Source organism: Dendrobates tinctorius, unplaced genomic scaffold (assembly GCF_039654945.1).
Source record: "Dendrobates tinctorius isolate UK_male_01 unplaced genomic scaffold, ASM3965494v1 ptg000035l, whole genome shotgun sequence".
NCBI classification, from domain to species: Eukaryota; Metazoa; Chordata; class Amphibia; order Anura; family Dendrobatidae; genus Dendrobates; species Dendrobates tinctorius.
Genome location: NW_027361703.1, coordinates 15985303 through 16003128, shown reverse-complemented (window position 1 = coordinate 16003128; position 17826 = coordinate 15985303). Strand labels below are relative to the sequence as shown.

The following is a 17826-nucleotide window of genomic DNA, read 5'->3' as shown; positions in this document are numbered from 1 at the left end:
TCCTAATGTTGTAGCAATTTCTCGGATGGGTTTTTTCTGTTTTTGCAGCTTAAGGATGGCTTGTTTCACCTGCATGGAGAGCTCCTTTGACCGCATGTTTCCTTCACAGCAAAACTTTCCAAATGCAAGCACCACACCTCAAATCAACTCCAGGCCTTTTATCTGCTTAATTGAGAATGACATAATGAAGGGATTGCCCACACCTGTCCATGAAATAGCCTTGGAGTCAATTGTCCAATTACTTTGGGTCCCTTTAAAAACAGGGTGGCACATGTTAAGGAGCTGAAACTCCTAAACCCTTCATCCAATTTTAATGTGGATACCCTCAAATGAAAGCTGAAAGTCTGAACTTCAACTGCATCTGAATTGTTTTGTTTAAAATTCCTTGTGGTAATGTCTAGAACCAAAATTAGAAAAACGTGGTCTCTGTCCAAATATATATGGACCTAACTATATGTGCGGGCAATAGATCTTAAAATCTCATTTACATATTAAGAGAAATGTGGCTTTCTCTGCAATAAGGCATTGGATCACAGGTATCAAGGTATCATTTTTTTTCAGCTTTCTATGACAATGCAAGTCCATATAGACAGATTAGAAGGGTTGACCCTACTGACAGATTCTCTTTAATGTTGGATATGTTTCATTTGGTGACTAATAAAAGCCATATTTTTGTGCTTGAACAGATGATGGAAGCATCTCTCTATGATAAAATAATGGACCAACAGCGCTTGGAGCCAGAGTTTTTTCGAGTTGGATTTTATGGGAAGAAATTTCCATTTTTTTTAAGAGTAAGTGTTACAATTGAAAGAAATGAATATAAACATTTTTGACATAATGGATACATTTGTATGTTCCTCTCAAAAACAATTTGTCAGACATATGTCCAAGCAAAGCCTTACTCAATTGCATAGTGGAAGTCAACTTTTTGTCTGATGACTCCTAGAGGAAAGAGCACCAGCAGTTTATTCTCTATTCTTCTATTATGATGCTTGTCGTGCTATCATCACGTGAGAATGGATTAGTGCCCTTATTTATAAGTTTTTAAGCAAGATAGAATAATTTATTGTGACACGGGAATAGGGTTGCCAGGCCTCCCTAAACTTACAAAGTATTCAAAAGCTCGGTGTTTTGTTTTTCTGCCTTCCATAGTGTCTAGCAGAAAACAAAACGGTTTCTGCCTTTTTAATTTGTTGAATGAAGTTTGCTTTCCACAAGCATTGTGCAGACAGGGGACCTTTTGAATTGGCACATTAAGTCCACCTCCATAGCAAGCCACAGCTACCCACAGCAGTTAGCTCCGGTTAGGAAAGGATGACTTGTATGTGACAGGAGACAGCTGTGTGGGCAGCCTGTCACCGTGCAATGCTGAAAGGTTTCTTCCCTGGCCTGGTTCATTGATAAGAAAGCACAAAGGATATGTCCAACTGTATGGTGGAGGCGATTGTGGTGGGAGCTTGAGTGACTCTGAATCCCCTGAGCAACCTGTGCCGCTTTACTATTTATATACTCTTATATTGTGCTGCTACGTCTACACCTAAATACTGTTCTTACCTCTATCAAACTTAGCATATAGATGTAAAAAGATATACAGGACCAGTATATCTCACTTTTAAAGACACCGTATATAAACGAGTAATAATTTTTGGAGTTTGGATAATTTTTAGGTGCTTGATGGAGGGCTCCGCAGGGCACTATATGTACGAGTAATAATTGAGATTGAGCTATTTGGGGATATAGCTTATACAAGGAACTGGGGAATACCAGACGACCATACTGTGAAAAAGGACATAAATAATAGGAAGCAAAACTTGTCATACCGTTTGGTTACTGTCTTTGTACTTACTATGTTTTCATGTTTTGGTAGATGATAAAATTGTTAATCAAATTGAACTGATAATAAACTGACTTCTCTAATTACCAGAACAAAGAATTTGTTTGTCGAGGCCATGACTACGAGAGACTGGAAGCTTTCCAGCAGCGCATGCTTACAGAATTCCCTCATGCCATTGCAATGCAGCATGCCAACCAGCCTGATGAAACTATCTTCCAGGCAGAAGCTCAGTGTATCCTTTGTACATTGTAAGTCTAAAATGCATGTCAAATCACATACAAGTTTTTCCATTGTTTTTCATATGTAATTATGAGGTCTGGTCTAGTTAATACTGTGCTGTGACAATCAGTGATTCAGTCTTCCGAGGGTGTGTACATGCAGTCAATCACCGAGTAGGTAACTCAGACTACATGTTTACTATAATAGTTCCCAGTTAAATGTTCTAAGTTGGATTTTTTTTAATTAGGTACAAACCTAAATTAAAACTCTCAATTTTCTAATATGTATGTATATATACATACACACATGGGGTGAAATAAGTATTGAACATGTCACCAGTTTTCGAAGCAGATGTATATTTAAAGGTGCTATTGATGTGTAATTCTCACAAGATGTCACTAATAGCCCAGCCAATCCCCTCAGGCCAATAAATCAAGCCATAGATGTCCATAAATTAAGTTATGTGTAATAATGATGTGACACAGGGAAACAGTATTTAAATCGATTACTGAAATTTTTTAATACTACGTACAAAAGCCTTTGTTGTTGATGATGGCTTCAAGATGCCTCCTGTATGGAGAAACTAGCCGCAGGCATTGCTCAGATGCGATTTTGGCTCATTCTTCCACACAAACACTCTTCAAGTCCTGACAGTTCCATGGGCTCCATCTGTGAATTCTGAGCTTTGGTTCCTTCCATTAATTTCCTATTGAATTCAGGTCAGATGATTGACTGGGCCATTCTAGCAGCTTTATTTTCTTTCTCTGAAACCAGTTGAGAGTTTCTTTGCCTGTGTGTTTGGGATCATTGTCTTGTTGAAATGTCCAGCCTAGTTTCATCTTCATCATCCTTGTAGATGGCAGCAGATCTTTATTAAGACTGTCTTGGTACATTTGTCCATTCATCATTCCTACAATTATATGAATTTTGCCAGTGCCATATGGTGAAAAAATCCCCACATCATTATGTTCCCATCTCCAAACTTCACTATTGGTATGGAGTTTTTGGGGTGATGTGCAGTGCCTTTTGGCCTCCAAACATGGTTTGTATTATGGCATCCAAAGAGTTCAATTTTGGTCTCCTCTGACCAGACTATATGCTGTCATTATTTCTCAGGCTTGTCTGAATGTTGTTGAGCAAATGTTAAACTCGCTTGAACATGCTTTTTGTTCGGCAGTGGAGTCTTCTGTGGTGAGCGTGCATACAGGCCATGGAGGTTGAGTGCATTACTTATAGTTTCCTTTGAAACAATCCTGCTGATTCCAGGTCTTTCTGTAGCTCTCCACCGGTGCTCATTTGCCCTTGGACAACTCTTCTGATAATTCTTTTCACTCATCTCTCTGCAATCTTGTGGGGAGCTCCTGGTCGTGGATGGTTTACGGTGAAATTGTTTTTTCCACTTCTGGATTATGACTCCTAATAGTGCTCGCAGGAACCTTCAGTAGTTTAGAAATTCTTGTTGTTACCGTCATCTGGAGAGAATTTCATGCTATAGCACGTTTAGAAATATATTTACTTCAAAAATTTATGACGTGTTCAATAGTTATTTTACCCGTTGTATACATTTTAATGGTATGCCTAGTGTATTGGCTTATGGTAGACTTCACCATATTTCTAAGGGATCGACGCCCATGTGTTAAGTGTAATTAACTTGAAATCTCACCTCAGTAAAATTATCTACATCCTGTATGCAAAGCCCATTAACCTATAAAAGTTTTCTCCACCCAAAATAAATGGGTATAGCCCCTGAAATTATTATATAGAACCAGAAAAGGTTTCTTCAAGACCACCTCTGAGGATGTATATCAACAGTTAATCTATAAACCTCATTTAGAGGGGTAAATGAACAAACGGCTACATAGGGATAGACAATGTAGAAAAAAAAGGTTTATTACATTAAGGTAACAGATAATTGGTACTGTACAATTAAAGCAAGGAAGAAGTATGGCTGAAAACATACATAGGGAAGAATAGATTATATATTCCCTAAAATTAGAGGCACAAAAGTCCCCCTATATGTGTGCTCCTAATTGGTGGTAATAATCCTGTATAGTATAAGAGAATGTTATGACATTGAACATATACATGATTCACCGCAATATAAAAAGTATTGTGCAATGCACAGAGATAAATGCAGCAGGGCATGTATAAAGTATAACTTGATGCAGCAAAATATACAGGAACAGCATAAAAGCACATCTTCTGCACAAACAATATAATACAATTCAATACAATTCAATCAATATAGCAGAATATGCAGAAACATCCAGCATATACTCAAGGACATTAGGGCTCATATTAACCACGATAAATCTCTCTATATAAAAGTGAATGTATGTATGTGTGTCTATCACCAACCAATCACGAAGCATCTTTAATTTCACCAGAGCTGTTTAAAAGAAGCTGAGCTGTGATTGGTTGCTATGAGCAACCGTTTTCCTTGCAACCTATCGCTGAGCTGTGATTGGTTGCTATGAGCAATAGTTTTCTCACTCCACGACAATACCTCAGCAGACACTGCCATGGTGGGAGAAATCTAGCATCCCCAGGAACATAAGCTCCCAGCCATTATCTACCCCCAGAAAGAAGCAGAGAGCACAGGACAGAAATGAATCCCCCCTTCCTGCCCATATACCCATCACACATCCTCCATCCCATAGGCACATCTTCCCCCTTAAAGGGATCTCCGGTATGGAACTTAGGATGTGGGATATTAGGGGTAGTAGTCCGATGGCTCTGGCTGACGGGATGATGTGGAATATTAGGGGGAGTAGTCCGGTGGACACTAATCAGAAAAAAATCCATAAAAAATCATTTGAAAGGTAACTCACCAAACCCTGACTGGTGCACTGGCAGGACGCAGCAGAACCCCATTGATAAAGGTTTAGGCAGCACAGGTGCATTCCACTGATCAGGACAGCCAGTAACCATTTGTGGTCCGGCTGCCCAGTGGAAATGCACACAGATGAGGCTTGCATAAGGCATAAGTCACACTGATAAATGTGATGCAAAAGTGTCTGAGCAGCCTATTGATCACGCCCATAGTATTAGCAGGCGGGCCGCTCTGCACTATAGATACATGCATCACACAAGGAACCAAGCCAAAAATAAAGGGCTCTGGCTGCGTCCTGCTGAAAAGTGCAAAAAAGATAAATAGATATGGGGTATTGGTTACTATGCACTGGCAGGACGCAGCAGAACCCCATAGATAAAGGTTTAGGCAGCACAGGTGCACTCCACTGATCAGGACAGCCAGTAACCATCTGTGGTCCGGCTGCCCAGTGGAAATGCACACAGATGAGGCTTGCACAAGGCATAAGTCACACTGATAAATGTGATGCAAAAGTGTCTGAGCAGCCTATTGATCACGCCCATAGTATTAGCAGGCGGACTGCTCTGCACTATAGATACATGCAACACACAAAGAACCAAGCCAAATAGAGGGTTCTAGCTGCATCCTGCTAAAAAGTGCAAAGAAGATAAATAGATATGGGGTATTGGTTACTATTTTGGCCAAAGCAGATAAGCTCACAACCCAACGTCAAGGGTCCCCAGATATTGTGAGTCCCTAACACTAAATATAAGCAAACACTAATCTGATTAGTGTTTGCTTATATATATAAAGTTGGTCCACGTAGTAAAATAAGCAATAGAAAAACAGTTACCTTGAGACATGGTGTGTGGGCACAATAAGGAGGAGTATAAAGGGGGTACCTCTACTCTCGTTTCACCACACTGTGCTTCATCAGGAGTTATGATATGCTAAATATGTGCCTGATACTGTTTCTGTATATGCTGCTAATTTGAATTGTGCTTTATACTTTAATTGATAATATTGTATACTATCTACATCAGCACAATCCCCTTCTCTATATGCTGGATAGGTGCTTTTCGCTGTTTAAGAATACTATGTTGCATGGAGTTGTGCTTTACACATTATTGAACTATATTATATATATTGTTATACTATTTTTCAGGCAATCTATATTCATGCAAATTCTTTGGTCTTTATATACAGTATATCTTGATATTGCTCTTACAAACCCTGCCACATTTATGTCTATGCATTGCACAATACTTTTTGTAGTGCGATGAGTGTATATTCAATGTCAAAATATTCTCTGACGCTATATAGGATTATTATTACAAGTTAGGAACACACATAGTGGACTTTGTTGCCTCTTGCCCAGGTATGCAAAATTTGGGTTTATGAAGGTTGAATCCCTCCACATTGTACAATAGTAGCAGTCCTCACTATGATTTTGCGGTTCCCTCCAGATCATAGGTGCGCCAAAACAAAATTTCACTTACTTCCCTTTAGATCACTGCCGTAGTTCTTCTACACAAACGGAACCCGCTACATGTGGAGCTCACGACTTGTCCTGGTCACCTAGTTTTACCCCAAAATACGCTTAATACACTTTTCTAACAAAGTCCGTACTGTGCCTTCATTGGTTCTTCACTACAAAACAGCAAATGTAGCAAGGTTTGTCCAGTAAATTACAGCACCTCCTTGTAGCCATTTTGATCACGTTGTTAGAAATGGAAACTTAATCCACCACTACCACTAAATGCTATAAGGAATCGAGGTAAACTCACCTCCGCACTCTTATGAATTCATTCTAAAAGAGAATATGCATTTGCACCCCATAGCAACCAATCACAGTGTAGCTTTCAGTTGTTAAACTGCTGAGGTAAAATGAAATCTGTGCTCTGATTGGTTGCTATGCGTACCCCTACACTCTTTATAAGTTGGGCTAAGAAAATCTTCTTTGCCCACAGCAGCCAGTCGCTGCACAGCGTTCATTATTGTCTAGCCAGTCTAATGACACAAAGGTTGCACAAAGGGGTCAAAGTATGGTGGAAGAAAAATCCTATGGAGTCAGTGTGAAAAAACTGTACGGTATTGAATTTTTTTTAGATATTTTTACAGAGGTCAGTGATCGAAAGTGTATAAAAATCACCTCTTACTTTTCAAACAGTTTTATCCTTGCAGATGTGTGTTATGTTAGGGAATATATAATCTATTCTCCCTATGTATGTTTTCGGCCTTACTTCTTCCTTAGGCCGGGGTCAGACTTGCGAGTACAGTGCAAGAAACTCTCGCGAGTATCTCACCTCAATGCCAGTCACTGCTGCCGGCACTTGGGACCGGAGTGTGCGGCTGCATAGAAATACATGCAGCCGCACATGATCGGACTGGAAAAAAAAAATCGCAGTATGCTGCGATTATAATTGGAAATCGGATCGCATCCCACAATAAAAGTCAATGGGTGTGAGAAAAAAAATCACACAGCACTTGGTTTGTGCGAGTGCTGTCCGATTTTTACACATCAATCGTATATGAAAAGCCGGCAATTCATGTGCCGCATACAGTAAAATCACACTGACAGGATAGAATAGATATATACACATAAAATACATAGATATATAGATGTCAGTGACACACACAAAGGAGAAATGGTCAAAGTTAAAAAAAAAAAAACAAAAAAAACCAAAAACCCAGTGCTTTCAGACCTCAAACAATGCAAAGAAAACAAGTTCATAATCATTTAGAAACAACAATACTATTGTTTTAACTCAGGAAGAGTTCAGAAATCAATATTTTGTGGAATAACCATGATTTTTAATCACAGCTTTCATCTGTCTTGGCATGCTTTCCACCAGTCTTTCACACTACTTCTTGCTCAATAATTTAAGCAGTTCTTCTTTGTTTGATGGCTTGTGACTATCCATCTTCCTCTTGATTACATTCCAGAGGTTTTCAATGGGGTTCAGGTCTGGAGAATGAGCTGCCCATGACAGGGTTTTGATGTGGTGGTCTCTTAATTTTTTCCAGAGCTGTATATTTATTTATATTACATAGATAGAAGAAAAGCGGGTAATTCATATGCGGCTACAATAAAATCACACTGACAGTTTAGAATAGATTATTGTGATTATACTGTACGTGGCAGATCATTTACCAGGATTTTAATCTTTCTATCTAGAATTGCTGTATGTAAAAGCTCCTGTTAAAATCGCATTGCAATCAGATATCAATCGCACTGCATTGTGATGTTAATCGGATGCTAGATGTGAAAAATCGGATTGTACGCGCATAAAAAGCGCATCACACTCACATGATAATTGCATTACACTCCTCCGACTCTCCTGCATCAAAATCGGACCGACTTTAAAATCGCTAATGTGTCACCATCCTTAAATTAATTGTACAGTACCGATTGTTATTAAAATTGATGTAATAAATTTATTTTTGTTACATTTTGTGACCCTTATGTAGCTGTTTTTTCATTTACTCCTCTAATTGAGGTTTACATATTCATTGTTGCTATACATCTTCAGGGGTGGTTTTGGTTCTCTATGCAAAACCTGTTTACCACAGCAGCCAAACTTTTCAGTAAATGGGAGTTTTGCCATACAAGCAAATAAATGGTAACTATAAGGCTGTGTGCCCACTTAAGTGATTTTGAAGCGTTTCTCCCCGTCAAAACGCTTCAAAAACGCATACAAGAAGCATCCCATTCATTTTAAATGAATTCCACACTTTTTGTGCACATTGATGCGTTTTTTTTTTTCGCGGAAAAAACGCTTCGCTGTAAAAAACGCAGCATGCTCATTCATTTTGCGGAAAAGTCCGCGTTTTTAGCTATTTTCGATGAGTCAGAAGACGCGCGGAAAAAAACGCATCAAAAACACGTGGTTTTTCCATAAAAAAGCACGTAAACTGCTCAAAAAACGCGCGGAAATAAAACACGCGTTTTCTGGGAAGGAGTCCGGTTTTGAAGCAGAAATTTTCTGCATACGTGGGCTATGCCCACCATGCGTAAAGTGAGCGCTTCATGTGCGAATGGTACCCAGGATCTGGAGGAGAGGAGACTCTCCTCCTTGCCCCGGGTACCATATCCCTGTAAAAAATAGAATTGAAATAAAAAATCGGTCTATACTCACCTTCTGACGGCCCCTGGAGCCTTCCCGCCTCTCAGCCACGCTGCCAGCAAGGAACCGTTCCCAGGGATGCATTGCGCAAATGACCTCTGATGACGTAGCGGTCTTGCGTGATGCTACGTCATCAGAGGTCATTGTCGCAAGGCATCCCTGGGAATGGAAGTTGCCGTCAGCGTCGCTGACAGGCGGGAAGACTCCGGGGGCCGACGGAGGGTGACTATATCCCTATTTTTTATTTTTTTTTTACTATTTTTAACATTCTATCTTATACTGTTGATACTGCATAGGCAGCATCAATAGTAAAAAGTTGGTCACACTTGTCAAGCACTATGCTTGACAAGTGTGACCAACCTGTCAATCACTTTTCCAAGCGATGCTTCAAATCGCTTGGAAAAGCGCAAGCATTCTGCAAGGTAAAAACGCTTGCAAAACGCATGCAAATTCCGCATGCGTTTTACCCGCGGCAGGGAGTTGCGGAAATGCTGCGGACATTTCCACAGCATTTCTGCAACGTGGGCACTTAGCTTAAACGTTTTGCATAAACCCTAAAATATCACATTTTTATTGTATATTTCTAAAACAGAACAATGAGGCAATATTTGGGGCTTCAGCAATGAATTGATTAAGATAGTTCATTCTATCTATGACCAAGGCCAATATGTTTCGTATATCACTTTTATATCAATGGACATTTACTCTAGGGCTGATCAGGATTTACCAAGGGCCAGCCATCATAGAGTTGGTGGTGTGACATCATCACCTTTAGCTAGGGTACCATCCTCCACTGTAAAGCAGTTAATCAGTTTCTAGGAGAATCAATAGTGCTGATTACAGAGGCATTTTTTGGATATGAATAGTGATCTTTATTACACCAAGTCCCATTTATGTGGTATCTTTGACAATTTTTTATATTATATGTATACCCTGAGACTGATTAGGGTATTCAGGGTTTGGCCTCCGTGGCTTGGAGGCATTATATCTCTACTTTGATTATGGTACCAAGCTCCAATATAGGGCAGTTAATCAGCCTCTGAGATTATTTGGAGGACTGTGTATAGCTATCAACTGGAAATATTAGGCACTTAATTGAAAATGTTTGATAGGGTTTGCACATTGTCACTTTATACACTTTTGTTACTTAAATTTAGGACACACCTTCGGATATCACTTGCATTTGGTATTGACTGTCTAAACTTGGGTCCATAGTTGTATTACTTAGGGACCTATAGATTAATTCGGAAATGCCATCGAGGAGCAGGGACGCCAAGTTCGTTATAGGAATTAGGATTCCAACCTTTGAGAACAGGCAGCTTCAGAATAGGACATTTATAGGGTGAATATAGCTATAGGCAACATCACCCATTCATGTCCTGCTTTTGATTGATAGGATCTGCCTGGCAGTTTGGTTATGAATTTATCATTAGGGGTGTGACTAATTTGTTGTTTCCTCGGGTTGATATATGTTCTGTTTTAGAAATATACAATAAAAATGTGATATTTTAGGATGTATGTGACATAATTGAAATCCCTGATTTGACTATAAGTATTGTAAATTGCAAACGTACAATACTGGTTGTCCCACGTACAGTGTACATTTTAATCAATAACATTTTGAATAAAAATAATTGATTGGATGTGGTTTTAATTTTTGTTTTCCTATGCTGAGATAATCTTATAAATGTGCCCCTGCTGTGTACTGTGCAATGGCTGTGTCTGACCATGCAGAGCTGCTCCAGTTTATGTTCATGGGAACTTATTAAATATTTGAATGGATATACAGTTGTGGCCAAAAGTATTGACACCCCTGCAATTCTGTCAGATAATACTCAGTTTCTTCCTGAAAATGATTGCAAACACAAATTCTTTGGTATTATTATCTTCATTTAATGTCTTAAATGAAAAAACACAAAGAATTGTCCTAAAGCCAAATTGGATATAATTCCACACGAAACATAAAAAAGAGGGTGGACAAAAGTATTGGCACTGTTCGAAAAATCTTGTGATGCTTCTTTAATTTGTGTAATTAACAGCACCTGTAACTTACCTGTGGCACCAACAGGTGTTGGCAATAACTAAATCACACTTGCAGCCAGTTGACATGGATTAAAGTTGACTCAACCTCTGTCCTGTGTCCTTGTGTGTACCACATTGAGCATGGAGAAAAGAAAGAAGACCAAAGAACTGTCTGAGGACTTGAGAAACCAAATTGTGAGGAAGCATGAGCAATCTCAAGGCTACAAGTCCATCTCCAAAGACCTGAATGTTCCTGTGTCTACCGTCCCTAGATGTGGACGGAAAATAAAAATTGACAAGAGATTTCAACGCAAGATTGTGCGGATGTTGGATAAAGAACCTCGACTAACATCCAAACAAGTTCAACCTGCCCTGCAGTCCGAGGGTACAACAGTGTCAACCCGTACTCTCCGTCGGCGTCTGAATGAAAAGAGACTGTATGGTAGGAGACCCAGGAAGACCCCACTTCTTACCCCGAGACATAAAAAAGCCAGGCTGTAGTTTGCCAAAACTTACCTGAAAAAGCCTAAAACGTTTTGGAAGAATGTTCTCTGGTCAGATGAGACAAAAGTAGAGCTTTTTGGGCAAAGGCATCAACATAGAGTTTACAGGAGAAAAAAAGAGGCATTCAAAGAAAAGAACACGGTCCCTACAGTCAAACATGGCGGAGGTTCCCTGATGTTTTGTGGTTGCTTTGCTGCCTCTGGCACTGGACTGCTTGACTGTGTGCATGGCATTATGAAGTCTGAAGACTACCAACACATTTTGCAGCATAATGTAGGCCCCAGTGTGAGAAAGCTGGGTCTCCCTCAGAGGTCATGGGTCTTCCAGCAGGACAATGACCCAAAACACACTTCAAAAAGCACTAGAAAATGGTTTGAGAGAAAGCACTGGAGACTTCTAAGGTGGCCAGCAATGAGTCCAGACCTGAATCCCATAGAACACCTGTGGAGAGATCTAAAAATGGCAGTTTGGAGAAGGCACCCTTCAAATATCAGGGACCTGGAGCAGTTTGCCAAAGAAGAATGGTCTAAAATTCGAGCAGAGCATTGTAAGAAACTCATTGATGGTTACCGGAAGCGGTTAGTCGCAGTTATTTTGGCTAAAGGTTGTGCAACCAAGTATTAGGCTGAGCGTGCCAATACTTTTGTCTGGCCCATTTTTGGAGTTTTGTGTGAAATGATCAATGTTTTGCTTTTTGCTTCATTCTCTTTTGAAGACAAATTAAATGAAGATAATAATACCAAAGAATTTGTGTTTGCAATCATTTTCAGGAAGAAACTGAGTATTATCTGACAGAATTACAGGGGTGTCAATACTTTTGGCCACAACTGTATGCTATGTTATGTTGAGGAAGCCTTAGTTCTTTATAAATATATAGCGTTGTCTTGTATTAGCCTTTACGATTTGCCCAGATTTACAGATTTATGCCGTTACTCCTATTCCTGAAAGCCAAGAGGTGCTGCAGAGAGAGGGGATCCCTGATAATATCAAAAGCTTTTACAAAGTAAATCACATTTGGAGATTCCGGTATGACAGACCTTTCCATAAGGGTACAAAGGACAAGGAAAATGAATTCAAGGTAAAACACGTTTTTAAAATCATGCTTTAGTCTCTTGGCGTAGCCAAGCCAGCTGAAAGTGTAATGTCTGTAAGAGTGTGCAGAGTGCATAGGAGGTCACGTTTTTTTCTTTTACACATTTCCTATTTCTGCTATTTAGTACAAGGAATTTTGTGTTAGCAGAAATGACTACTTTGCATTTGAATATTCCCAGCACACAGTGAGCGAGCTTTCAATTACATCTAGACGTTTATCATCCGGATGAAATTGGGGAAGTGGATCCCTTGAAAAGACTTTTGTCCTCTGGAGATTTTTCAGAGCTAAAGATAGGTTCCTATTAGACAGGATTATTTCTCGGGACTGTTTTAGCAATTTAGTGTAGGACTAAAATATTGCACAGTCTAGTTGTAAGCTGATCTAGATATTTAATTTGAATGAGTGTGTAATTTTATAGATTTATCAAACAGTCTTTCATTATCAGACCCTCATTCAGACTTGGTGTTGGCCATTATTTTCATAGACGATAAAGCTATTTTTTAAATTTTATCAAAACATTGAATATATGGCTTGATGCTCACAAAGTCTCAAATCGACCCTGACTTGATGTTTTGGAATATAAATTAATGTTGGTTTTAGTCCAGTCCTACATAGTTATGGCTGTATAGTTTCAGTTCCCTTTTTTGCTGGAAAGGTAATTATCAAAGCCTCTGACTTAGGCCTGTTTCACACTTCCGTTTTTGTGTCCGCCAAACGGATCCGTTTCCGTTTTTTTGACGGAAACGGATGCCAACGGATCCGTTTTTAAAAAAACGGATCCGTTTTTTTGACGGATCCGCGGTAACCGTAATGGAAGTCTATGGGACAAAAAAAAACGGATCCTGCAAAAAATGGCGGATCCGTTTTTTTACGGAAAACAACGGATTTTGACGGATTTGAAAAAACGGAAGTGTGAAACAGGCCTTACCTTCAAGTATTTGGAGATCCAATGAAATGGAGATACTCTTCCATTAAATCATGTCTTGGAGGTTCTCCAACAACTCTCGGGTACTGCTGATAAGCATTTACATGCAGACCAAGGGGCAGTGATTACTCTACCACCTGAATGAAGTGAAGCATAAATTGAATAAAAGTATGTTTATTAGAAAAATTTTAAAAATTGTGTTAAAAAGCCACATATCAATATTGCACATAAACATACCCCAGGACAGGAGGGAACCACCAATAAAGGGCAGACCAAAGTTACAGGGTAAAATCATTACAAAATAAAGGAAATATAAGTATTAATCCATGGCATGTCACAAATGGGACATGATATATATACATAGATACACAATTCAAATTCACAATGAGAAGTACTTGTCAATGAAAAGTTAGATAAAGGGTTAAATGTGCTTAAAGCATCAATTATGGTAATCTTCCCATAGAAAATTATGCACATATATACGTGAACCAGCCCAGTATGACCAGCCACTTAAAGCGAATCTGTCACCTCATTTTTCCGATATGAGATGCGGCCACTGCCATCAGGGGCTTATCTACTGCATTCTGTAATGCTGTAGATGAGCCCCCGATGTAACCTGAAAGATAAGAAAAACGAGTTAGATTATACTTACCTGGGGGTGTGGTCCAGTCCGATGGGTGTCACGGTCTGGTGCCTCCCATCTTCTAGTGATGATGTCCTCTTCCCTACTTCTGCCGTGGCTCCTGCGCAGGTTTACTATATCTGCCCTGTTGAGGGCAGAGCAGAGTACTGCAGTGCGTGGGCAAAGGTCACAGAGTCCGGCGCCTGCGCACTGCAGTACTTTACTCTGCCCTCAACAGGGCAGATAAAATACGCCTGCACAGGAGCCGTGGCAGAAGGAGGAGGACGTCATCGCTAGAAGATGGGGTGCACTGGACCGCGACACTCATCGGACCGGACCGCCCCCCCATGGTGAGTATAATATACAGTAACTTGTTTTTCTTCTCTTTCAGGTTGCATCAGGGGCTCATCTACAGCATTACAGAATGCTGTAGCTAAGCCCCTGATGGCAGTGGCCGCATCTCACAGGGCAAAAATGAGGTTACAGCTTCCCTTTAAGGTAAATATCAAAAGTACCAGTGACATGGTCTAATTTACAGTGAGATTATAAAGAAGTACAACTAGCAATACCTATTCCCAGGTGAGATGAAAATAGTGCCCGTGGTCCGATGGTGGCCCTCTGCGCCCCATTTATAATCCCCCCCCCCTCCAGTATCTATCTCCAAAACAAAACATTTAGCTGTTGGGTGAACTGGACTTGCCCAATTGTCAAAAATTCTTTTCCTGGTTGCTTGTTAAGTCCAGTTGAATAATTATGTATTTGGTGGATTTTTACGAAAACTCTTTTCTCACTTTTAAGAGCCTCTGGGTAGAGAGAACAGCTCTGACGCTGGTGCAAAGCCTGCCTGGTATCTCCCGATGGTTTGAAGTCGAAAAACGTGAAGTGGTAAGCCTGTGTTCCTTCTTGCATGGTATCTTCTGTTTATCTCTAAAGCAGAATATAATATTCACATCTTGTGGAAATTGCTTGGTTTTATACTTGAGTGCATTGTCAGTATATGTTGCCATGAAAACACTGTATTTACATTACAAACTCGCCCTAATTAAATGACTTGAACTAGGAAATAGGCGGGTATGCTCGGTCATGCTTCGGTTTTAATAGTTCACTGGAAAAGGCTCCAACACTTCTTCCTCATAATTCGTTGTTTGCTAAGGTTTTGTGGAACATGCATTTCATAGTATTAACTTCTGTTATTTTGTAACCATAAAACTCATGATGATCTGTTATATCTAGTGATGCGCGAGTACAGTATACTCGTTGTTCAGGTTTTTCTGAGCATGCTCTGGTGTCTACGCAGCTGTATGATTTGCGGCTGCTGAACAGCCTGAATACATGTGTCGAATGCCTGTTTGTGAGAATCCCCACATGTATTCAGGCTGACTAGCAGGCGCAAGTCTTGCAGCTGCAGAGACACAAACATAATCTACGAGCACGCCCAAGATGCTCTGAGAACACCCGAGCATGCTCGGAAAACTCGAGTAACGAGCACACTCGCTTATCATATCTTCATGTGTTTTATGTTTCCAAGATGCAAGCAAACTGCCATTCAACTGAGCACTAATGATATGTGGCACAGGCTGCCACCGCATTAGCCTGTATATCCTAATATCTGGACGCCACATTAAAGTTAAATATCGACATGATCTACATAAAATGTATAAATGCATTACATATATTCTAACTAGCCTGTGTCACAGTCAATTGCTGCAATTACAATTCTGCAGGTATCGGAGCTGGAATCTCCCAGCATCCATTGCTTTTGTCAGTACAAAGATTTACTTTCTGATAATCCCTAGTTCCCTAGCTGCTATATAGTTATTGGAAATAGAAAAAAATCACCTCTCAAAACTCATTACGTGATTTGGCTAGGACACTAGAGATCTATCTGGTAACAGACTTGTTTCCTGTGCCAGTAGCAACTCAAGGAATTGTGAATGCATCTTTGGACTGTAAGAGAGGCAGGATCAGCAAGAGAGAAGCAATGAAACTACAAAAGTATTACAGGTACAGACAGCAACATAAACTAACCACAGAAACCAGAATAATGAGCCTCTACCATAGGTCTTATTTCTAACACATATACCGTATTTTTCAGACTATAAGGTGCACCGGACCATAAGACGCACTCCAAATTTTGGGGTGGAAAATACAAAAATCTTTTTTCTGCTAAGATGGGGGTCCGTCTTATTGTCCAAATTTAAGGTACCGTATCTTATCTGAGAGCCTGCGGCGCTTGCGTAGATTAAGATCTCTGAGGCCCTCGGCTCCAGGAAAATGGCCACCGGAGGCCACGCTTGCACAGATTGAGATCTCAGTGGCCATTTTCCTGAAGTTGAGGGCCGCAGATATCTTAATCTGCGCACGCACCGCCTCGGTTTCAGGAAAATGATCGCAGGGGAACCGGTGATGCATTCGGCTCTGCTCGCCATGGACACTGGGCCGCGGCGTCGCCACATTTCTGCCGCCGGCATCCTGAGGAAGGGACCCTGCTCAGGTGCACTTCACACCAACTACGAGCCTCAGCATCGCCATACCTCTGCCGCCGCCCTTTCCGCTGGTACACCACTACCGCAATCCCCCGGTAAGCCTGCATACTGACTATAAGATGCATCCCCCCATTTTCCACCCAAATTTTTAGGGGAAAAAGTGCGTCTTATAGTCCAAAAAATACAGTATATGGAATATCATATTGTAAAAATATATTAAGCACTGTGCAAAACATCTATAAAAATAATACATTGCTAAACTATGAAACAGTATTCTAGATATACTGAAATTCCGAGTGACACTTTCCCGGCATTCTGAGAATTTCCTATGCCAGTCTTTTCTTTTTCCCAAGCCTTTACAAACAAACAAACATACAAACAAAAGCCTAGTGTCTGTGACCTTAATTTGCGAGCTGCATTTCTGGAAGTACACAGTGAGACTTGCTGTTGTTTCCCAGTCTATGGATAGTGATGTATAAGAGCTGTTATTAAACTATCCACTGCCAGCTGCAGGAGATTTAGTTTCCGTCCCCCTTATTTATTGAAAAGAACACTATTTGGAGCATATATTATGAAAGCAATGCAAGCATTGTAGTGGTTTTCCTGATCACAAGTGTATGTCTATTCCTATACAGTGCTGTGTTATACATGTGCCCCCTTTCAGAAGTCTAGCTTTTGATCGTTAAACAAAATATAAAATTATGGTAAATGGGCATATAAAACTGTCATGTAAGAGACGAAGAACAAAGAACTGTATTCCAAAAATCTGAAGCACCAGAATATCGTTTAAAAAAACAACAAATCTTCGTTTTTTTAAGACTTTTAAATCATCCTTAAAAATGCATTTCAACAATATGACTGCATGTGGCCATTATCAGGCACAGAATAACAGAAAAGGTCAAATACAGCCAATACGTTTAGTATCGCCTTCCAACGATTTATCCGCCATTGGAAATGGGCTCCACCTCTTTGTCCTCCTATTTATTAGCCCATCCTCATCATCATGGCAACTGTCAAACTATCAGATGTTTTTATTTCCTTGGTTCTCTTCTATGTACGCATGCTGTATAATGTGCAGAATTTGGTCGTGAACTCATAGCACACCCACATCTTGGTCACAATAGATGGTTGAAAACACCGATTAGGCCTCATATGGAGGTCCAATTGTTTTCCAAACAGACG

At 40.1% G+C, this 17826-nt stretch overlaps 1 protein-coding gene across 5 annotated transcripts in view; it reads left to right on the top strand.

Annotated features, from left to right (window-relative positions):
• The window catches only part of DOCK4 (dedicator of cytokinesis 4), a 505372-nt gene that overhangs the window by 420410 nt on the left and 67136 nt on the right, over positions 1-17826 (top strand). For all 5 annotated transcript variants that reach the window (XM_073573298.1, XM_073573297.1, XM_073573296.1 and 2 more), the window contains 4 exons: positions 687-791; positions 1925-2066; positions 12430-12596; positions 14957-15043. In XM_073573298.1, coding sequence (XP_073429399.1) covers positions 687-791; positions 1925-2066; positions 12430-12596; positions 14957-15043 — 501 coding nt within the window. The remainder of the gene's footprint in view (positions 1-686; positions 792-1924; positions 2067-12429; positions 12597-14956; positions 15044-17826) is intronic.